At 43.3% G+C, this 24194-nt stretch overlaps 1 protein-coding gene across 7 annotated transcripts in view; it reads left to right on the top strand.

Moving 5' to 3' along the window:
* The window catches only part of FMNL2 (formin like 2), a 336609-nt gene that overhangs the window by 189220 nt on the left and 123195 nt on the right, over positions 1–24194 (top strand). For all 7 annotated transcript variants that reach the window (XM_075529752.1, XM_075529754.1, XM_075529753.1 and 4 more), the window contains exon 2: positions 17604–17687. In XM_075529752.1, the coding sequence (XP_075385867.1) occupies positions 17604–17687 (84 nt within the window). The remainder of the gene's footprint in view (positions 1–17603; positions 17688–24194) is intronic.

Here is a 24194-nt window from a genome sequence, read left to right as displayed (position 1 = left end):
GGTCCGGAAGGGATCATTCACCTGGATTCCCTGTGTTCCCAGTTCCTACCTGTACCAGTGTACAACCTCTGGTCTAGCCAGACTTGCAAGGTAGAATTCGGATCATGATAGTAGGGAGGGGTGGGGAGAAGGAAGCATTTAGGAACTAGTGGAAATTTGTATTTTTCATTGGTGCTATGTCGCACCTTGACTGACTCATCTCCTCCCCTAGACCCCTCTGCAAGGGGATCTCCAGTGGCCGACAAATGGGCTTTGGGTCTCTACTCTGCACTTCCCCCTTCATTCACTATGGTAAGATTTTTTTTTGTTCTGATGATGTCTTATACCTGATCCCTTCGACACCTTGTGATCGCACAGGCTGGTGTGCTTCTTCCATGTGGGCTTTGTTGCTTCTGAGTTAGATAGCCGCTCGTTTATCTTCAAGCCTTTTTTTTTTCTTCCTTTCTCAGAACGATCGTGAGGCCCCGCTTTCACGGTCTGTATTCTTACTGAAAATCAAGATCAAGCGAGCTTTTGCCCTTCTGCTCCATGGGAGGTTTCTGTCCTCCCTTAGCTCACCTTAGGAATTTTTAAATTTTTTCAGAAGTTTAAAATATCAGTTTTCCTGTGAGTACATTGTAGTGCCCTTGGGAGTGTGGACATAAAGTTTGAGTACCACAGAGCTCAACTTTATTTTAATTAACAGTTTTATTGCATATAATTCACATATCATAAAATTCAGTCACTCAATCATATTAAAAAGAGGTGTACGATCTTCACCACAATCAATTTTAGAACATTTTCTTGTTTCTTGTACTCATCGTTATTAGCTCCCCATTGCTATGAAGCATATGATTTCAGGATAGATAAAATTTATTTATAGCATCAAGAATTCATAAGTATTTATATTTGAGAAACTCTCAGAAGCATATGTTAAAATAAATTAAGATGCTCCTATCCTTCACCTTGGATGGTCCCCAAGTGACATAGTAGCTTACACATTAGGGAGCTAACCGAAAGACCAGCAGTTCGATATCACCAGACGCTCCACAGGAGAAAGATGAGACTTTCAGTTCCCATAAAGATGTACAGTTTGGGAAACCCATGGAGGCAGTTCTGCCCTGCCCTGTTCTATAGGGTCATTATGAGTTGGAATTGACTCAATGGCAGTGAGATCCTTCACCTCAGTCCACGTCCTTGATGTGATTTAGTACTCAACAGGCATTGTGCACTGTACACATGAAGCACTTCATATGTGTGCATGAACTCATTTATTTTTTAAGTTTTGTAGCGACTCTACTGCATTCAGCTTCTTTTATTATGTTTTGTCAGACATCCTTCCGAGGTGGGTACTAAAGCAATACAAACTGCCCATGAGTTTACTCTGGCTCATGAAGGACCTCATGCATGTCTAGTAGAATTGTGCTCCATTGATGTTTTGGATGTTGGTCAGCAGGCCTTTATTCCAAACTACCTTTGAGTGACTTGCACCTTTTGGTTAGCCGTTGAATGAAATAACTATTTGCACTGCCCAGAACTCTAAAGTAAATCTTACTCTCGTCCCCCTAGTCAATTCTAACTCAGTGCAACCCTATGTAGAGCTTCTGCTACTGTGCATCTTCACGGAAACAGCTAACCTTACCTCCTGCGGAACCCTGTTGGGTTTGAACTGCTGATGTTGTAGTTGGCAACCCAGTGCCTAACCCACAGCACCACCAGGGCTCCCTGAAGTAGCTATTAGCATCCTTGCCCAAAGAGTTGTTTTGTGTATGTCTTTTTCTCTGAAGATTCTCCCATAGATACCATGATTTTTGTCCATGTTTCTGTTACTGTGAGAGGTACTTTCCATGTTTCTTGGAGACTCAGAGAGGTGCTTTTCTTCTTACTTTCAACTGAGGACACTGAGGTGCAGAGAAATTTAGTTGCTTATCAAATTAACTTAGCAGGTTAAGCTTGTTAATGAGCAATTAAGTGTTAATAATATAGCTTTGTGTTAATTATTTTTGTAAACCCCATTTGTTTAGAAATCATGCATGGCATGTGTGGCACCTCTATAATACACAGCATCCCTGTTGCCCAACCATATGGACCAACAGAAAATACATTGTGCTTGCCATTTATAAATATATGTACAGAAGAGAAAGGGAATGAATGGATGTGTTTGTCAGTGAGTCGGCTAACTGGGATATAACTGCATAGCATCATAACCAATAGACCCATGAGATAGGAAAGTGTGTGAAGTGCTTTTTAGCATCCAATTTTAAAGGCTAGTTTGGAAAGGAGAATAAGTACTAGATAGTATTATTTTTTTATTTTTAAGCCACAATTGGGAAATTTCTTGATAATGTCACTTCTCCTAATTCCAGACAGTGAGCCACTAGTACTCGGAATTGAATTTCCCTCAGGAACGAGGCAGATGTGAGTCTGTGGTGCTCTTCAACTTGACAAAATCTTGCTTGGTGGTGATGGTGGTGGTGGTGGCGGCGGTGGCCGCCAGGAGGGCTTAGAACTTAAAGTTTAATTTGCAGTTGGATAAATGAATTGAGTTCCATATATCTCTTGAGTGAGGAGGGTGGGGGCTGTTAAACAAAGTGAGAATGCAGAGATTAAATGGCCTCTGTAGTATTTTGGCATTTCTCCAAATACTTATAGCAATCTTGGAGAAGCATAACACTGCTTTGTAGGAAACAGAAAAGTGTTTACATCCAGAACATATTGAGTGGGTGTGCTGAGTTCAGCAGCCAGGGTCATGTCCTCCAGGCGCACTGTTGTGGTTTACCCAGCTGAGAAGCACAGGGACTCAGTGCAGTTGGGTTCCCCTTCCCCTTTCTTCTCCTTACTGGCTTGCCTTCCCAGGCTGCCTTCCTGCCCACAGCCCAGGATAGCACTTAAAATTGGGTGGGGTACACTCTGGGGCCACTTCCCAGAAATGTGTTGTCTGTATATGTAGGTGTGCACATACTCTAGAAAGTGTTTTTGTTGTTTGCTTATTGCTTTGCCTGGTGCCTAGAGTGCGAACGTGACTGCGCCTCCTGGTTTTACCCTGGGGAGCCAGTTTCTATTACTTCAGAAGGACATTATGGGTACCCTACTATAGCGAGGGAACATAAAACCAGGAATCATTTAAATGAAATGGGTTTTATTTCAGAAGAATCTGAAGACTCTCCTAGGCAGGAAAAACAAAGCTTGAAAAACCTTAAACCCTAAATGAGAGATTTCTGACTGAGGTGTTTAGAGATTCATGTTTATAATATAATGTATTTATATTATATAAAACATATTGATTCATTTTCCTTCTAAATGATCTTTTATTTAATGCATATCATTGTGTGTTGTGTGGATAAAAGAGGAACATTTTGGGTAGTGTGGGAATTTTAATCGAACACATGAATGTTTTATCTGTTTTGTGTCTGCCCATGTTCAGAGCATATCAGAATCTAATCAAAGTAGGTCACAGAACTTACCCTGTCATGGCTGAAAAAGCCTGTATGTGTGAAATGGTAGAATGGCACATGTGATTGTGTTGGGATGTCCAAAACAAGTGGAAGTAACACATAGAAAATGTTATGCTGAGTACACAAGTAATAGATGGAAGACCCGGCCCAGACCGCGTGTTGAGTCTTAGGTTTTGGCAGAGGACAGGGGTGGGCCAGGGACTGTACAGTGTGGAAGGTCAGGTCCAGGCTAGAAGATGAGAGAGAACGTGCATTCGTGACTTTTTCTTTGAACAGTAAAGAATTGAAATAGAAAAAGATAGTACGTACAGATGGAGCATGCCAATGTGGCACATGAATATGCTAACCACTTACTTGTTCAAAAGACTCTAACAGAATTGGGAGGAGGATTTCATTTCATTGAACGAATTACTACCCATCAGAGTAGAGTTTAGCATACAATTATTATGTACCACCTAAGTGCTAACTGATTAGCCAAGGAATGAGGCTATCAAGATACAATTTCGCTCTGGCTCCCTGGAATAGAGAGCTACATCAGTAGCTGAAACTGTGACAATGGCCCTCGCCAAAGATCTTGAACTTACTGATACATTTTCTTCTTATGTCACTTGTTTTGGGAGATCTGTGGTTCTTTGATTTTTAAAGAACAAGGAATTAAGTGTTTTTAAAAAATTAAAGATAAAGATTACACATAAAGACATGTACGAATTAACTTGTTGATGGTTGGTATTGACCACAGAAACACCAACCAATTAAGTTAGTGCTTTTAATACTAGTTAGTATATACATAGAAGCAAAAAAAATTTTGCTTGATAATCTTTTCCACACCTGGGGGTGGGGCGTGGGGTAAGAGCCAAGTAGCCAGCTACCGGAAAGAAGAGCAGTAAAATGAATCATCTTGTAGGTCAGGGCCTGCCTTTCTTGGCTGCACTGTCTGGGAATACTGTGGTCGCTTAAAACAGAGTCCATCAGGCTGACCAGATGTCTTATCATGAAGCCTGAAGCTGTGCCAATGTTATGGGGTTTAAATATTTTTTATTTTAAGATGGTATAGCATTTAACTGCATGTCTTCAGAAGCATTATTTTTAGATATTCCAGTAATTTAATCTTGGGACATTGTCTGGTGCCTGAGATTTTACATTTGCTACTGTGATTAAGTTGAGCACCAGCTTTTCATCAATTTAGTCTATAGGAAAGAAAATGGAAAGGAGGCCTCTGAGCATTGGCGGGGAGAAGGGCACATGACAATTTGGGATTACAACAGGGAGAGACCATGCATTTTGGGGCCCAAAATATGGGAACAAAGGTATTTTTTCTGTCACAACTTTTACAGATTGCCATGAGTTTAGTAATTTAAAACAAGGAACTTAATTCTCTCGTAGATGTATGTAAGCATGGTGTGGGTCTTCCTGTACTGAAATCAAGGTGTGGCTGGACTGTGCTCATTAGGGAAGCTTTAGAGGAGAGTCTTGGGGTGTAGTTAATTACTAGGGGGGAGAGGGGGGATGAAGATGCCGTGATCTGCTTCCATGAAGATTGGTCTGGGAAACACTGCGAACAGTTCTCTCACATGCTCGCTTTTGAGTCACTAGTGACTGCATGGTAATGGGCGGAGAGAATTTACTTCCTTGCCTTTTCTACCTTTAGAGACTTCCCATAGATTCCTTGGTACCCTTTCCCTCATCTACTAACTGAGCCTTTTGATGATAAAGCCCTCAGCACTCGTAACTTTTTCTGTAGTTCCAGCGCCCTCTAACACTCTCCTGACTTCTGCATTTGTGTCCAATGTCTGAAGACCCTGTGATCCGCTGCACTTGTGGCGTTGTGGTTCAGTGTTGGGCTGCTTACGGAAAGGTAAGCAGTTGGAAACTACCAGCTACTCTGCAGACGCATCTTTCTCCTCCTAGAAAGGGAAGTTCTTGGAAACTCACAGGTGCGGTTCTACCTGCCCTACAGGGTCACTATGAGTCAGAATTGACTGCATGGCAGTGTGTTGAGTTTGAGTGATTCCATTGGTGGTTTGGAGTGTGTGACCTGTTGGATTACTTACTAACTGCATGATCAACCCTTCGAACCCACCCACTGCTCCATAGGGGAAACTTGAGGCTCTCTGCCCCCATAAGAGTTATAGCCTTAGAAATGCCCCATGTCGGGCCTCTGTGAGTCAGAGTCAACTCAATCGAAAGGGCTCATCCAGTGGTCCATCACATGTGCAAATCAGATCTTGTGTATAACACACTCAGAGGTTTTTACATCCCCATAGAATGTGGACATCTCAGAGGACCAGTATTCTGCCAAGACAGCAAGTCTACACTTGAAGTTTTATCTTTTTATAAACGAGGAGGTACACATTCAAGCTAATAACTTTTGGTCATGATTCCATCAAAACCATCATTTTAAAGACAGAAGCATTATCTTTGCCCTGTTGTCTCAGGGGATGTGACTTATGTGCACATGAGTTTGAATTTCTTTCTTGGAAGTGCTCATGAGATTGAAGAGTGTGAGGCACTAGGTGGGCCAACACTGAATATAGAACAGAGGTTCACCGGTCCTTTCCAGAGATGTTGTTGTGAAAGAGAGGGGAGATTAATGGGGATCTGGAGGCACAGTGGGCTAAGTGTCAGGCTGCTAACTGCAAGATCAGTGGTTCAAACTCACCAGCCACCCCACAGAAGAAAGGTGAGGATGTCAGTTCCCACAGTGAGTTGCAGTTTCAGAAACCTTCAGCACAGTGCTGCTCTGTCCTGAAGGATTGCAGGGTGTCAGAGTCGATCCGGTGGCAGTGGGTTTGGGTTGCTGGGGACGGGAACAGTGAAAAGGACCACCAGGACTTCAAAGCACGTTGTGGAAAATGGATTGAAAAGGTAATGGAATTTTGAAGCCCCTTGTATGTTTTCCTAAGAGCAGCTTGTTGAGGTCAGATTCCTGTCCCTTGATTGTGATGAAAGTAGATGATCTAATATGTTGTAATTAATTTGACCTTAGTTATCCTCCATTATCAAAATGTTTTCACTGTACAGATTCATATGATATCAAAAGTTGGTGTTGATAATAGAATAAGAGCCCTTTCTTTGAGGTTTTACTTCATTTTGTCCCCTGCCAGTAAGACTTGATACTTATGTATGTTTGATCTTTGTTGTCAAGTGTTTGCCAGTGAGACGGTTTTGTAGCATGTTAAGAGTGGCCTCTTCTGTAATCCCCCAACAAACGTGCGCATGCAGATGCAGCTTTTGTAACAGTGGCGGTGGTTGGCAGCAACTCGGTAAAGACTATTTGAGTTCCAGAATATCAGGGAATCAGTCACTGGGCCTCTAATGACAAATCAGATAGGAAGTTTGAATGAAATTGCGGGAATGATTCCATTAATCCTTTTGTGTTTGAATGCGATAAGAATCTGTATTTCAAAAATTGGCATCATGGTTGGAGATGAGTGCATTTGGCCTCTACTGGGTGTTGAATCATTAAGCTAATGATGTGGGAAGTAATTGAAAGAGTGGGTTCCAGGGAAACCTGCCCTGAAGTTCTGTAATTATTCTTTCGTCAACCAGATTCTTGATGATATGGCCTTTCAGCTACATATAAATAATAGAATATATATATGTTCATTTTTATTTCCATTTGCAAAGTGTGTCATAAAAGTATGAGTTCTAAAGAAGAGGAGATAATTTATACGGAATGTTGAAACTTCCTTGTTCTGTTTGAGTTCACTGTTTGAATGAGTGTATGATTTTTTTTAAAGATTCATACCTTCACCCACGAGTTGTTCTGTAAAGACAAAGCCGCAAACCAAGTAGAAACAGTGGCGAAAATGGCAAGCGCAGCACTTACTGTGACATGGAAAGATTGTTCGAGCACAGTCAGAAAAATGTCAGACTGACGAAAGTAGAGGAGGATCATAATAGTAATTCACTATGCTTATTCATCAAAATAAGAAAGGTAAGAGTGACAATATTTAATGTGAGTGGAGTGCTTACTATGGTAGCCTCTACGCTAATTATTTTGCGTCCACGCATGCACACCAGATGTAAATGGGTTGTCTTCCGTGATACTGGAGAAAGAACAGTAGACATGTTGGCCTAGATTCTGTGATCTATCACTGGTAATAAAGAATTATTTAAACTTGGACAAATAGCTTCACGTTTTTTAGGCTGTTTGGTTGCCCCAAAGTACAGAAGTAGACTAAAATATCAAACAGACCTCTAGCTTGTGATGGCGAAAGTTATGTTTGTAGGCTTTGATTCTCAGTGGTGCGACGGATATAACCGTCCTCTGTTTTGTGATCCGATGCGACCAGCCCATCAGTTGAAAGAGGCATTTCCTTGAGGGTGTGGCATGGATCCAAATACACAGAGATATTTTTGCCAAGCTCTCTTGATTTGGCATCCAACACATCATCCTCTGACCTCTGCCTGGTTCTTGAGATATGAACCTGCCATCTGACCTGCCAATTTGGGGTTCAGGAATCCCTGGAGTGACATGAGTCAGGAGACGCCTCGAGCCTGACTTGACTAGTCTATGAGACTGAGATTTGCAGCCTCTACAACTGCATAAGGCATTAAATTTTTTTAAATTCATTATGTGTATTTAACTGACAGCAGAGAATACCAGAAAGATATATGTTTTTTATTGACTATGCATGTGCCTTTGTGGGCCTTAACAAATTATGGGTAACCTTGGGAGGAATGGGAAATTCCAGAACACTTAATTGGGTTCATGCAGAACCTGTCCATGGATCAAGAGGCATTTGTGTGAACAGAACAAGAGAATCTTGCGTGGTTTAAAATCAGAGAAGTGTGCATCAGGGTTGTGTCCTCTCACCATACTTACTCGGTCTGTATGTTGAACAAATAATCAGAGAAGCTGGATTATATGAAGGCGAAGAATGTAGCACCGGTGCTGGAGGAAGGCTCATTGACAACTTGCAGTATGCAAGATGACACAGTCTTTCCTGCTGAGAGTGAGGCGGACTGTGGGAGCACTTGCTGACGACGAGCCATATGGATGACAACTCAGCGCCAGGACAACTCAACTCCTTACAACTGGTAGCATCATGGGAAACGGAGAAAAGGGTGAAGTTGTCAAGGATTTCATTTTACTTGTATCCACAACCCATGCTCTTGGAAGCATCATTCCAGAGCCCAAACTCTGCATTGCATTGAGTGTATCTGCTGCAAAAGACTTGTGTTGGAAAATACCAAGCCATGGTGTTTCCTGTTGCCTCCTATACATGAGAAAGTTGGACACTGAGTACAGAAAACCAAAAAAGAATCGATGTATTTGAATGATGGTACTGGCAAAGAATACTGAAAAAGTGCCATGGACTGCCAAAGGCAAACAAAGCTGTCTTGGAAGAAGAGCAGGCAGAAAGCTCCTTAAGCAAGAAGGGATGGAAGGACTTTATCTCATGTACTTTGGACATGCCAGGAGTGACCAGTCCCTGGAGAAGGACATCATGCGTGGGAAAGTAGAGTGGCAATGAAAAAGACATAGTAGCTGCATTAATGGGCTCAAATAGAACAACATTTGTGAGGATGGTTCAGGACCAGGTGGGGTTGTATTTTGTTGTGTGTGGGATCACCATGGGTTGGAACTGACTCAATGGCACCTAACAACAACAGCATGTATATTTTATTTAGGGCTCCAAGTGATGCAGTGGGTTAAGGGTTGGGCTGCTAACCCAAAAGTCAATGGTTTGACCTCACCAGCCACCCCAAGGGAGATTGATGAGGTAGTTTGCTTCTGGGAGGATTTCCAGTCTTTACAAACACCATGAAGCTGTTTGACTTTGTGTATTAACAGGATGGCTATGGGTCAGAATGAACTCAGCAGCTGTTGGATTTTGTTTGGTTTATATTCATATACGCTTCATTGGTTTTGCTCCTGTTAAGAAACCCGCCCAAGATACAGCTTTAAAAAGAAGCTATGGACGAGCCATTTGTATATAACTCAGTTTTAAAAGATAGACTTCCAGGAAAATAGCCTGTACCTAAAGGGGTAAAAGGGAGCTTAGAGCTATGGGTTATTGCCACAGGCCCCCACAGAGAAAATACTGCTTCCAGTCAGATTTTCTCTCGGAGATGAAACTAGCTCAGAGCGTGGGCAGATTTTATCTCTTGTGGAACTTCACTGGCCACAGTGAACAATATTAACATCCTCAGTGATTAAATATAACAAACCGGGACAACAATGCAAGATGACGGATGGTGATGAGGCGCTTTGGGGACTGAGTGGTGGGCTGTCTGAGTCCCGTGCCAGGAAAGGAGCTGAATTAAGTACACTGTCGCAGCATCCTGTAGGTTAGGAAGGTGGGGAGATGTGGGTGCTAGTAGGGAGTGGTTTGGGACATGAATGTAGGTCATAGAAGAAAGTAACTTTTAGTATGAACTAATAACCCTTTTCTTGACTTGAGGGCCCCTGAAAGTCTTGCTTTTTTCCTGTCTTCCTTGCCGATGACAATGCCCTGCCTATAAACTCTGTTTGAAAATCTGTGGTCTGAGTCCAAGGCCTGGCTTTTCTAACTTCTTCAGCCAGACCCGCTCCTTACCCTCTAGTTTATTCTGCGGGCCTCATGGTCCCCTGTTTTCTTTCATAGCTGTGCTCACACCATTGCTTTTACCCCAAATCTTGAGAATAATAATAGCCCTAATGTTTTGAGGGGTACTGTGGTGTACTTTCATGCTAATTAAGTGTGTTATATGATTTAAATTTCTCAAAAGCTGTTACTGGTAATGGTATTATTGTTACCACCATCATCATGGCTACCATCACTGTCATCATCTCCATTTTATAAGTGGAGAAGCCGGGACTTAGTGTCACTAATCCAGGATTACACTGTCGATGAGCAGTTGAGTTAGAATTGGAATCCAGGTAGTCTATCTCTAGAACTGAAATATTATAAACCACCCGGTGCCAATTAATGCCAATTTTCATATCCAGAGCATTCTAGGCACTCTCTGCCATTCCCTAGGTCTGTTTGCATATCTAACATCTCACGTTGCATGCTCTATCTTTACTGGTGTACATCTCTTTTTGCTCACCGAGGAGGCTCCATGGAAGGCTAAGTTGACCTCATATTAATTCGTATCTCCACCTTGATTTTGATTTGTGGAGACTTAGTGTGTCCTGACCTGCTCAGTAGCTCTTTCATCCTAAACCATGTTTTCAAGATCTTGAAGATCTCTGTTAAAATGCCAGTGGCCTTCTGAAAATACCGCCGCCCCGATGAAGACTGCATTTTCACCTTCTGCATGCGAACGGCTGTGCCTCTTGTGAGTCAAGTATGATGTTGATAGATTGCTTAGCTCGAGCAGGTTTTATTTTAGAACCACTGCAGCTGCAGTGCCATGGCAGGATGGTGATCAGACAGGTAATCCATTTGAGCCCTGGTTGTGCTACCTGTGTGTGAGCATGCGAGAGTTACCTAGCCTCTCCATCCTTCAGTTTCCTTCTCAGTTCAATCCAGAGAGTAAAAGCTACTTGTCAGAATGGCAATGCAGATTAAACTGGACAATGCATGCCAAGAACCTAATTATCTGAGACGGATCAGACTATTAATAAACGGCACACCTTGCTGTCTTTGAGCCTCAGCATTGACTCTGTCTTGATTCTGAAAATTGAAAATTGCGGTTACTGGCATCTCCCACTCCCCAGACTTTTATTCATTTTAATTTGCTTTTTAATTCCAATTGTGTGGCCCCAAATCACAGTGAAAGGGGGAGAGAGTCATTTTTTCCGTTTGATTTATTCAACTCCAAAGGCCAATTAGTAAATCCCACACCCATATTGCTCTATGGGACCCCATTCTTTACTGTGCTGTTGCTCGATCATCTGGGTGCAATGCAAAGCATTCCTATGCTTTTATAGCAGATGCCAATGACTCCTCCTTTGGGGTCCCCGTAAAATTGTTCGTACTCCTATTGTTCAGTAACTCACAAAGATTATCTAAACGATTTCTCCTGTGACATGCTTTTCCTGATTTCCTTAAGCTGTGTCCGTCTTCATCGTAAGCAGGTGGCTATGTAACGGGAGAGTTCCTGCTGTAGAATTAGGTGACTTCATACATAGGATGTTTAATTTAGGGATTATGAGGACAAAGGCATGTTACATAAGGTGTATTTAATACACATTAACTTTTGCTACTGGTGCCTGTATTATTGTGGGGCTCTCAATATGAGCCTTGATACTAGCAGGGGCGGAGAGAGGATGTACAGCCGATTTGCCTTGGTTCTCTCGTAGAATGCATACAGATTACAGAAAACCATAACTTTTTATATTCCTGGGCTGTAGACTTGTCTCTGAATGAAATTGGTACTTTCATTCATTCTGTTCTGTGTTGAATATAACAATCTGTAAGCATACCTTAACTCATGTATAGACTGCCATGGACTCTTCTTAGACATACTTTATTTTTCCATGAAGCACATAGAAACTCAGCTATTTAATTTTCATCAATTTAGTAATTTTACAGCCCCCCCGTTATTTTTTCAAAAAGATTTTGAAGTGGAGGACAGTTTAAAAGCATTATAAATAATAGTACAATTAAGGATCAGGCCAGAATCCAGACAATACATGTAACTATCACTTGAGTGGATTTGTTTTTATGATGAGTGCCAAGCTGAGTTTTCTGACCACAAAGGGGAACATGGTGTAGGTTCCATGGTGTATCACATGTGGTAAAAGACTGCATAAAATGTCACACACACACACACACACCCCAGAAGACATCCCTAGAATAGCACTTAAATCTTGAAGTTTGTCAGGCTGAGAGTGGAAGGGAGGAGACACCCCGTAATATTAAGAATACTTTTTGTTTGATCTCATTTATTTTCATTAAGAACTTAAAGAATCTAAAAGAGTGATAACCGACTTCCATTAAACTCTTCCCAACTCAAATATCCTATGCCCTTATGAAACGTTGGCAAGCAGCTGACTGCAGCAACTTCATGATGCCATTTTCTAATATGCCTACAGTGCAGATAGCCAAGGCACATGGTTGAAGCCCAATGCCTATTTGATGGGTGATGGGTGATGGGTGAAAGGAAGGAAAAAGAGCCCTCTGTCAGAGATAGAGAAATTATAGGTGAGTTGAAGCTGCCACTCACCGTGCTGGGAAAACTTAGAAGTTGAGTTCAGAGTGTTAAACCAATTCATTCTGATTTGATCCCCTGCCGAGAATATGCATTTCCACTCCAACTATATTGAATCACTTGTTTAACAAGAGTCTCTGGTGGGGCGTACAGAGCACCCTGATGATTCCAATGTCGGCATGAGCGCCTCAGGTGAGCCACTGAATCCTGCAAGAATCACCTGAGGAGCCTTGTTAAAAAATGTAGATTCTGATTTCTGATTTTTCATATGTGGAAATGCAAATTATTGATATCGATAAGGGGCTGAACCGGAATGAATTGATTTGAAACTCTGGTTGATTGAAAACTTCAGCCAAGCAGAAAAGCAAACCCTTGTTTATACAGACAGAAAAGGGACCTGGGGGATAGAACCGACAGTTTCCTAAGAACATAATTTGGACTTTTATGAATTACCTTCACAAACATTTAACTTAGCCTCCCGAGTCTTGCCCTGTGCGGCATAAAAGGCACAAGTTCAGTCTAAAAAAGTTTAAGGCCATTATTGCCAGCTAGTCACAATATTCTGGAACTTCAGCCAGGCCTCTGTGGAGTGTCTAATTTCACATCGGGCTACTTCTCCATGCTCCCTGTACAGTGATTAAGCAGTGCAGTGTACGCCTGACCGACTCAGAGGCTTGGCCTGTGGAAAGGGCTATTTGAGATGCTTGGTGAACGATTACCAAATACAGTTCCAGGCTTGATGCATTTTTGTTGAACTCCTCTTGACAATAATCTGACATCCACTCAGAAAGACTTTGAAAGACTCTTCTGCAGACTTCCCTTCTGCTTCCAGTATTGTGTCTCTGCTTGGCTGTTCTCTTGCTTGTTTCATAGTGCATCAAATCGAGTCTTCACCATCTCTTCCAGGTCTGCTGCTGCTTTTGTTAGTGTTCCTCTCTCATCAGGCGACTAGCATATACTGTGTTTCTTGAGCTAGGAAGTAATTCTTGACTTTTCCTCATCCTGTGAGTGTGATGCATGGACCTGAGTGAATGTTGCTGACCTCTGTTCACGTTTCTTCATTTCACTGCCATCGACGTAGTTCAGGTGAGCCCCATCATGCACTTGAACCACTGCCATGGCCTCTTACCTGGCCTCTCTGCTTCCAGTGTTGCTGCTTCTAATCAGTTCTTCACATAGTACCGACAGTGAGTGGTTTTTGCAAGAGAACTTAATTTTACAATTTACTGTTTAAAAGCCTCTGTCGGCTTTCCATTGCACTTTCGATAAAATTAAAACTATGTACCTGGCCTGTGTGGCTGGGCGTGGTATGACTTCAGCTCACCTCTCTAGCTTCATTTTTACCTCATGTCCTCTTTTGTTTCTCTTCATCTAGGGTGGTTTTCTCCAGCTTTTTGAAGATGTTAAGTCCACTCCTGCCCTAGTACCTCCTTACTGTTTCCTCTACCTAGAATGCTTTCTTCTCTTCTGGCTCACATTTTTGGGGGATTTATTCATTGCTGTTTCTTGGAAGATACTCCCAGACTATCCAACAAAATTACCCTCTAGTAATTTTTTTAGACTTACCATAATTTTAAAAGATGTGCTGCATACCTCCCTCCCTCATCATAAGGTAATGCTCTACAGGGGCCAGGCCTGTTGTCCTATTGTATGCCCAGCCTGCAGCACCGTGTACAGATTAGAACTGCTCCTGTGGGTTGCTGAGACTGGCTTTGTGGGGGTGGAAAGCCTCATCTTTCTCCCTTGGAGTGGCTGGTGGTTTCGAACTGCTGGCCTTCGTTTGTAGCCCCATGCCACCAGAGCACTGCACCGCCAGGGCTCCTCACCTGTAAAGCAAGGAAAACTGCATCTACCCCATGGGCTTGTTATGAAGAGTAGAATTACAGGTAAAAACTGCTCAGTACAGTGGTTGGCATATTGTAGAAGTTCAAGCATTCTTTTTCTTATTCCCTTGATATCTCAATGGATTCCTAAGATTTTGGAGGACAATTCATTCGACTTATATTTTTCTCAGATTTAATGGGTAATCATAGCTAGAGTCACGCTATGGAAGTTTAACACCCTCTTTAGGAGGAAACTATCCATCTTTAAATATAGCAGCATTTCTAGGGCATAGAAGCAATGATGGACTCGTTATTTAATGATCAATAACTCCAGGTTCCCCTCAGAAGGAAACACATGGAATTCTCCTTTTCCTTATCCCAGGGGCAGTTGTTTAACATTGTAAAAATTATGATGATAAGTAACTATGACTAGCTATTTCCCAGTCTAGTTCAAGTAGGTATTCCATGGAGACAGGCCACATGAAAACACGTTTCCTGTTGCAGGTATTTCTACGGAGCAGCAGCCTTGGCAATACCTTGAACACTCTGGAATCTAGAGCTCTTCAAATTAGATCCTCAGTTTTGGGTTTAATTTTAAAATGAACTCTTTTGGAGGAAGGCTGTTTGTTTTAAAATCCGACAGATTCCACGAGAGTGGAAGGGGAGAGGGAAGGACAAGAGGAGCTGATACTGAGGACTCACACAGAAAGTAAATGTCTAGAAAAGAATGATGGCAACATATGTACAAAGATGCTTGATATAGTTGATGTGTGGATTGTTAAAAGAACTATAAGAGCCTCAATAAAATGATCTTTAAAAGAAATCTGAAAATGATTAAAAAAAAAACTAGTGGGATTCTTGAGACTCTGACCCTTAGTCACCCCTAAAGGGTGGAAATGAACTCATCCCCGCGGCGCAATTTACAGTCAAACTAGCAATGGTGTTGTAAGGGAGCAATAGCTTGAGAGAGGCATGAACTCCTCAGAGCATTGGTTCTCAACCTTCCTAATGCCTCGGCCCTTTCATACAGTTCCTCATGTGCGGTGACCCCAACCAGACAGTTATTTTCGTTACTAATTCATAACTGTAATTTTGCTGCTGTTGTGAGTCGTCATGTTAATATCGGACAAGCAGGATGTATTTTAATTGTTATAAATTGAACATCATTAAAACATGGTGATGAATCACAAAACAATATGTTATTATATTTTGTGAAATATTTATTTCTAATGACATGTAAGTGGAATTTTGTCTTGGAAAAAATCTGACAAATTTGAGACAAATTAAAAAGAGGCATATAGTTTAAATCCTTATTGCAGTGGACAGACACGGTGGCTGCAGCCATGGGCTTAAATGACGATTGAGAGCATGGCACAGGCTGGGCGATGTTCTGTGCCGTTGGATAGGGGCCCTGGGATTTATACCCAATCTGGCCTTACCTTCGTCTTGAAAAAACCCAAATCACTGCTATCAAGTCACTGCTGACTCATAGTGACACCCCCCCTCACCCCCCAACCCCCTCACTGTGGGTTTTCAAGGCTGTAACTGTTCGCAGGAGTAGAAAGCTCTGTCTTTCTCCTTAGGAGCTGGTGGTGGTTTTGAACTACTGACCATGAGGATCGCAGTACATTGCATAGCCACACCACCACCAGGAGGCCTTCATCTCAAAAAGGGAACCAAAACCCCCAAACCAGTGGTATTGTTTCAGGGATCTTATAAGTCTGTTCTTTCGTTCCGTGTTGTTTGTCAAGGAGGAAAAGTTATGGTTACTTAGCTAGCAGTGTCATACATTGAACATTGGACGGTTCTGGTTCTTAGAAAAGGACATCTTGCTTGGTAAACTGGAAGACTTTCGAGGAGATGGATTAATACCATGGCTGAGGCCAGTGGGCGTCGTCTTAACATTGGCGCGAAGATAAGGCAGTGGGTCCCTTTGTTGTAGACAGGGTCCCTGTGAGTCTGAACCACCTCCAGGGCCTCCGACCACAGGAGCAGCAGTGTTTCTGGTCAGTGTGTTTTCGGCTGATTCTGATGGAGCTGAATTCAATTAATAAACAATGACAGCTGGTTTGAACAACTTCTGGCCCTCTGTTGAGAAGAAAGGCAGCCCATTGTTAAGTGATGAAATGCTTCTTTATCTTTGTGGAAATACACGTCTGTTCACAGTAAACCACCTCAGATGTCCCCCACCAAGACTATCTTCCATTCAGCAAGTTTTATGTGTAAATTATTTCTGTGCGATGCTTTGGTATAATCAGATGCTGAGAGTTTAAAGAAATCTATTGATGGGCCAATATTCTTCTTCTTTGGTCTGTGAGGAAATTGGGGAGGGGGAGAAGGAGGGCCACCCCTGACCTCCTCTGGCTTCCGAGGCCAATTGCCACCAGGCAGGGGTTGAACCCTTCACCCTCCCTCCTCAATTAACCCTTTTCTGACATCAACAGTTGCTCTCATATGCTGCTTGTTTTGCTGGGTTGGATAATTCACTGTGGTGGCTACACAGACGATGCTTATCATTGTGAGACTTGATAGGGATGTTAGATTATTTGTAACCCAGGGGAGAAATTTCTTCTCAGCTGTATAAGCATGCTGACCTCTCTCCGCCCCTCAGCCTCTTGGCCAGGCCTCTACCCTGCTCAAGCAATGTTAGCTCTTTTAGGGTTGTTAGTAAGTACCCAAAGGGCATGCTGCGCCACTCAGCTCTAGCTTCAGCTCTGCCATCAGCAAACCCAGCGCCCCCAATTAAGTGCCCAGAGGCACCCTTCCACAAGCCAGCCTCCTGGCCCAAAGCACCCAGCTGTACTGGCTCTATGGGCCAGGAAGTCCACCACCCTGCCTCCTGCTCTGACTCCTGGCTTTGCTGTTGCTGCTCTTCTGCCGATCCTCTGGTGTCAGCGTTGTCTTCTGGTTCATCCAGACTCAGTGTGCAGGCATCGTGGATGCATTCCACTCTTGGCACTTATCTCTGACTGGTAGAGAGGTCCTTTCTTTATGCCTCTGGGAGGTCTGATTTTGTACCCAGCAGGATGGCAATCCCAGTGAACTCCGTTAACAACCACTCCCAGCTGAACCGCATTCCTGCCAGTATTTTCCCAACCCTCTTACCCAGACCCATCAGGAAAACACGGGTCATTCCGTGATAGTAACAAAGACTCCGGCTGCAAGAGTCAGCTAGGTAACTCCCTGCTTTGCAGTCTGCGTGTCCACGCAGGAGCAACCTGTTGTGGAGTGTGACGTATCTTTCCTCTTTGTTTCCTAGAATGCTATGAACCTACCTCCGGACAAAGCCAGGTTGCTGCGGCAGTATGACAATGAGAAGAAATGGGAACTGATTTGTGATCAGGTAAGAAACTGTGACGCTTTCTAAAGGTAATGGGAAAACTAGATCCGCCCCCCCCACCGGGCCCCAAATGTGTTGAAGTTCTTTCGGCAGATACTCGGGACACTGTTTTGTGACTCTCTGCCTTCCTGCTTCTTATGACCCATGGAAAAGCTGGAACACATCTTGTTGAAAGATCATGGAAGTGTTCCATGACCTTTTTGACACCCCATCACATAGTCTGGAAGATGATGAATTGGGTTTTTTTCTTCTCAAAGTCTTTGTTTGAAGCTGATTAAAAACATTTTAGACTTTAGAAATTCTCTAGCTGTTTTTATTTTTCGTTACTCAATCATTATACACAAACTCAAATTCTAGAGAGGGAGGTAATGTATAAAGTGAACTTTCCTATTTTCCTTCACTCAGAGACTCTTGAAATTCTACACCTTAAAATTCCACCGGTAAAGATTCAAAGGTTTTCTTGCTAGCCATTTTCCCGGTTTTGTTTCTAATATAAGCAAACAGCAAAACAAACAAACAAACATGGATACTCCCGCACCTTTGGCATTGCAATACTTGATCCGGCTTCTGGCTCACCTGCATTCTACCTCAGCAGTGATGATAGTATTCCATTGTAATCCGATCTTTTCAGCACTCTGTTGCCAGAATAGGACATGACTTGTGTTGTGAGCCTTTGATGGGTCACAGTCTAAACCAAGGAGCGAATCTCTACAGATTCCTTCGGTTGCTTTGTGCCATGCGCTTCATAGCACACTTGTGAGAAGCAGGGTAATCCTGCAAACAGCCTCCTCGGGATCTTCTGCAGGGACAAAAGGTGTGAAGGAAGGAAGGAAAGGGGATTTTCTGTCCCTAGTAGGTAGAGAGCCTGCGACTCTGTATGCCTGCACCTCACCTAGAATTTCTGGGGAGCACATTGTGTAGTTTTACCTTCGTTGCTAACCTGAAACTGATGAATTGAGGGTAAAATTACTGTAGTTTTTTGTATGGTAAGTGTGAGCACCGAGAGTTACAGGCTGAAGAAGAACACCTGTCTGGCTGTGAATGCCAGAGAGAGAGAGAGACAGAGAGAGAAAAAATCTGACATTTAACACTGCTTCCTTGAGATTGACTCCCGCATGGCATCGTGGGTCACCGTGGGCTGTCACCACCAGGTGAGCAGTGGGAAACCAGCAGCAGAGGCTGTGGCTGAGGCAGTGGAGGCGTTCCACTACTACACACAGGGACGTCTCGGAAACCCGCGGGGGGCAGTTCTAGACCCACAGGGTCGCTATGACTCGATGACAATGAGAGAGGTTTTTGTTGTTGTTTTTGTTTAATTCTCAAATCAGAGGAGTCCTGGTGACACCATAGTTAAAGCGCTCGGTTGCTAACCAAAAGGGAACTTCAGAGAAGTTAGTTCCACAAGAGAAAGATGTGACAACCTGCTTCTATAATGATTGACAGCCTTAAAAATCTGATGAAGCACTTCTGGTGTGATCTACCAGGTGGCAATATGTTGGATTTGACTTGACATCAATGAACCTGGGATTATCTAAACCTACAAATATTACTGTAAGGAAAAAAGTGATTTTCAGTGATAGTGAAGAGAGGGATTGGGGGCAACTAATATAAAGGAAATATAATCACGCAAATGAAGGAAGTTGCAAGTTGTGTGTGATATGTTTGGTTGTATTGATAGGGTTTGCTAAGTTTTGAGACAGTGAATAGAACACAGCCAAAAGGTGGGAATGTTATTAGTGCACTGAAGAAGGGCTAAACCTTTCTCAGTCCAGCAAGATTTATTGACAACCCAGTCTGCTCTACTCCTTTCTGGCTTTATTGTTTATTAAATTTTGCATCTCAAAGGTGCCAGAAAGGGAAGGTTACTGATCATGGAAGAGTCCCAACACTTGCACATAGTATGCACATGGGAATTTTGTGGCAATAAAAAAAAAAAAAATCATGAGATGAAGGCATTCAAAATTTACCATTTATCAGGCAATTTTCAGGTCTTGGTACTTGCTATCTGAGAGTCTTATTTGGTAGGTACACAGACCATATCGTATATCTCCTGGGTACCACTCAAAACTCAAGATCACTGCCATGGAGTCACTCCTGACTCATAGCGACACTGCCCTGTGGGTTTCCCAGACTGCAATTGTTTACGGGTATAGGAAGCCCAATCTTTCTCCCACGGAGCTGCTGGTGGTTCTGAGTAGCACACCTGGGTGGCTCCCAGCCCAATTTGTAACCACTACCCCACCAGGGCTCCTTCCTTCGGTACCTAGCTCATTTTTATCTATAGTGCCTATCCCAAGGAGCAATCCGTGGCTCTTATTATCCACAGTGTCTAGGCTAGGCACAGCTGTAGAGTCAAGAGGCAGATTGAGGATTGCCAAAGACTGAGAGGAGGAGGGGAGTGATTGTTAATGAGTGTGGGGATTCTTGTTGGTGTGGCCACATGTTGTGGCATTAGATATACTAGGAATTATAGAATCATTCTTTTTATCATTTTATTAGGGGCTCGTAGAGCTTTTATTACAATCCATACATATGTCTATGTGTCAAGCACATTTGTACATAAATGTCGCCATCGTTTTCAAAACACTTTCTACTTGAGCCCTTGGTATCAGCCTCTTAGTTTCCCCCCCCCCCCATGAGCCCTTGATCATGTATAATTTTTTTCATGTCTTACACCAACCACTGCCTCCCTTCACCCACTTTTCTCTTGTCTGTCTCCCTGGGAGGGGGTTATATGTCAGTCATTGTGATCGGTTCCCCCTTAATCCTTCCACCTTTCCTTACCCTTCTAGTATTGCCACTCTCATTATTGGTCCTGGATTCCCCGTGTTGTAGGCTCTAATCTGTACCAGTGTACATGCTCTGGTGTAGCCGGATTGGAAAGGTAGGATTGTGGTGATGTTAGTGGGGGTGGGAGGAGGAAGCATTGAAGAACTGGAGGAACGTTGTGTGTTTTGTCGGTGCTATACTGCACCCTGACTGGCTCGTCTCTTCAGAATTGTATTTTTTAAAGTATGAATTTTATGATATGTGAATTACGTTTCAGTTTATAAAAGATACCTGCTTTTATAACATGTCCTAGTTGGGAAGAGGGGAAGGACTTAAGAGAAGTCGCCCAATGTCTGGATCCCCCTATGGAGAACCCAGTGTTACAGTACCGTGTGTGCTTGCTTTACCGATTTCATCACAGCTTCACCTTCATGTCCCCTGTCCACGTTTCTCATCTCTGCTTTTTTCTTCATGTAAAGTGTGCATGTCTGTGTTGTGAGTTACCTTAACCCTGTTTTAAGAACCCATAAACATAACTGGAGTGGAAAAATGAATGCTTTATTATAATCTTGTTTCAGAGCCTCAGTTGAGTTGAATCCAATTTGCCATTTAATGTGGGGCATCTGCTTTTCTTACTTTAAGACGGCCTGTCCTCTCTGTGTAAGGATGTAGCTGAAGGTGCCTCCCTCACCTGGGCCAGGCCTCATTTGTTCGTACACCTCCAACACTGTGCTCAGTGCTTGAAGCATCGGAAGTGCTTGTTGAGGGCTTGCTGAGTGAAAGAAAGCAAAGCTAACTGACATACTTGAGACACCGTGGAAGAAATCCCCCCTCTTACACTTGCCTCTGCTTTTTGCTGTCTTGTTTGACTTTGGAGCCTTGGCTCTTTCCCACGAGTTTGAGCACTCAGTGCATGCTGCGTTGAGTGAGCCTAGAGATACAGAGTGAACTCTGATACCTGGAAGGGATTGCTAGAGATTTTTTGGTTCCAATCCACTTTGGTTTTTTCCTCCTATTAGAAAAAGTTGACACAATTGTAAAAAAAAAAAAAGGTGGGGGAGAAGGCTTAAAGATATTAGAGCATATGGAGTAAGTGAAGCCCTTCTTTCATCTGCCCTACTTGTTCCTCAGTTCCCTTATTTTACAGATGATGAGACTGGGGTCACCGTGTATGTGACTGAGCCAAGGCCACTCCACATAGTGAAATGCAACACTTAACACCTAAACTGAAGTCATTCCCCCTTTCAGTTTCCTCTTATGTCAGGAGCTTGGAAACAGGCCATTGAAGACAAGTAAGGTAGTGGGTTAGGGCTACTACCACGCCCCTAAGTGGCTTGCGATTGGCAGCTGACCAACCAGTCACTCAACATTGGTAGTTCAAGTCCAACCAACGGAGTTTTGGAAGGGACATGTCAGACTGCTTCCCTAAACTTACTCACTCACTGCCATCAAGAGGATGCCAACTCATAGTGAGATCTTATAGGACAGGGAGAACTGCCTCTGAATTTCTGAGGCGGTTACTGTTCACCAGAGTAGCAAGCCCTGTCTTTCTCTCAGTCGCTGGTGATTTTGAATGGCTGCCCAGTGTGTAACCACTCCGTCAATCCCCTGGTTGGTCCAAGAAGACACGATGGAGCAGTTCTGCTTTGTGACATATGGGGTTGCCATCAATCAATGGATTTGGCAAATTGGGTTTGGGATTTTTTTTTGCATTGTTTTGTTATTTGTTTGAAGTGTTATCATCAGGGCCTCATGCTGTAGCCTGTTGGGTGAATTTACAACTGGATTGTTGTAAGGATAGGGTCTCTGTGAATCAGAAACAGCTCTATGGAGATAAATTTGGTTTGTTGTAGATCTGGGGAGGGTGGGGCTCGGTTCATAAGTGTGCTCTTTTGCTAGATGATCGAGTAATAGTTAGCCAAAGGATTCTGGACATCTCTAAGTTGTGGCATGTGTTAAACCATCCCAGTGACTAATGATGACGGTGTCAGTTCTATGAATGCATAATAAAATAACTGTTAGAGCTGACACAGGGAGCTGGGTTAGAATGCTGTCCTTGGCACTTTGTCTTGGGGACAGCAGGATTTTTATGGGGATGATTTGGTGTGGCTCGACCTCGCCCCCTAATGGCTGGCAATTGCTTTGTATTGTAGCCTTGGGGAAGGGTTGAAAAAAGAAGAAGTTTAAGATGTGGGCAAGGGGGGGCTTGCCTTTCTTCACTTGTTGAAAATGATATGGGACAAGGAGAAGAAGGGGGGGAAAGGGCAAGCGTGAAGAAGTGGCAGGAAAACATACCCAATTAGATTCAGCTTCCTGTGTTAAGCACTTCAAGGGATCAGATTGTGAAGCTTGGCACAAGTCCTGGTCTGGACAAAGGGGAAGGCTCCTGCCACTCAGCTAGAGCTGAGTCAGGCCAGTGGCACCCAGATCGTCCACCACAGTGAAGCCGCTCTCTGCGCTTTCCACCACCGCTGGAACCCCATGCCATTAGAATGGGCCTCGTATAAGGTTGCTGTGAGCCAGGATTGACTGGGTGGCAGTGGGCTTGACTTATTAAGACGATAATGATTTGTTAACTTTGTTTCCAATTCTTTTTATTTTAAAAGTAAAGAACAATATTCATTGACTAACTTGTATTACTTGTTAAGCCAAATTGCCATCGGATTAGAAATTCCCTCAAATTAAATAGTAAATCAATCTCTCTCTCTCTCTCTCTCTCTCTCTCGCTCTCTCGCTCTCTCGCTCTCTCGCTCTCTCGCTCTCTCGCTCTCTCGCTCTCTCGCTCTCTCGCTCTCTCGCTCTCTCGCTCTCTCGCTCTCTCGCTCTCTCGCTCTCTCTCGCTCTCGCTCTCTCTCGCTCTCGCTCTCTCTCGCTCTCGCTCTCTCTCGCTCTCGCTCTCTCTCGCTCTCGCTCTCGCTCTCTCTGTCAACATTCATACTTTTTAACCCGGTAGAGCTCTTCTCTACCATGTTAGTCTGCATTACTGGATAAGGGTAAATGATTACCTGTGAACCATCAGATTCTAGATAATGGGGGTGAGTTACTTGGAGCACCAAGACTACTGCCCTTGAATTGATCCTGACAGAGTGACTCCCTAGGTCAGTGGAGAACCGCCCCACAGTTCCCAAGCCTGTAACGGTCACAGAAGCAGACTGCCACATCTCTTTTCTGTGGAGTGGCTGGTGGGTTTAAACAGCCAGCCTTCCATTTAGGGATTGGGCACCTCACTATGCACCACCAAGGGCTCACAGAACACCAGAAGTAATAGACAAACAGCAACAATGCTGGGATTTTGATAAACCCCTTCAGTGATGGTGGCTGCCCTATGTTCAAATCTTTTGCGCTTGCGTATGGTGAGCAAAAATGTGAGGAAGACGTTGAAGGGAAAAAATAGTGACTCCAACAATTGCCCGCCCATTGCTTACCGCCCCCCGCCCCCCCAATCTATGCTCCCTGACTTAATCTGCCTCCAGCTTCTGTTCCCCCGACCCAGGCTTGTTTGATTCTACATTTACCCACGGCTGGCTTCTTTCCCCAGCTGTTGGCGTCTCAGCCAGCTGCATCCGTCGCCTTTCCTTCTCTGGTGCTTCTCTCATCTTCCTAGTGGACTCTTCCAATAGATTTAATATTGTTTGATGTAGATTATTTAAATTTTTGCTCTGCTTCCATAATCCTGTGGTATGCTATTTATTTTTAAATCATTGTTAATGTTTCATGACCTATTTAATTCTGTTTAATTTC

Source organism: Tenrec ecaudatus, chromosome 13, assembly GCF_050624435.1.
Source record: "Tenrec ecaudatus isolate mTenEca1 chromosome 13, mTenEca1.hap1, whole genome shotgun sequence".
NCBI lineage: Eukaryota > Metazoa > Chordata > Mammalia > Afrosoricida > Tenrecidae > Tenrec > Tenrec ecaudatus.
This window is presented reverse-complemented; position numbering and strand designations above follow the sequence as displayed.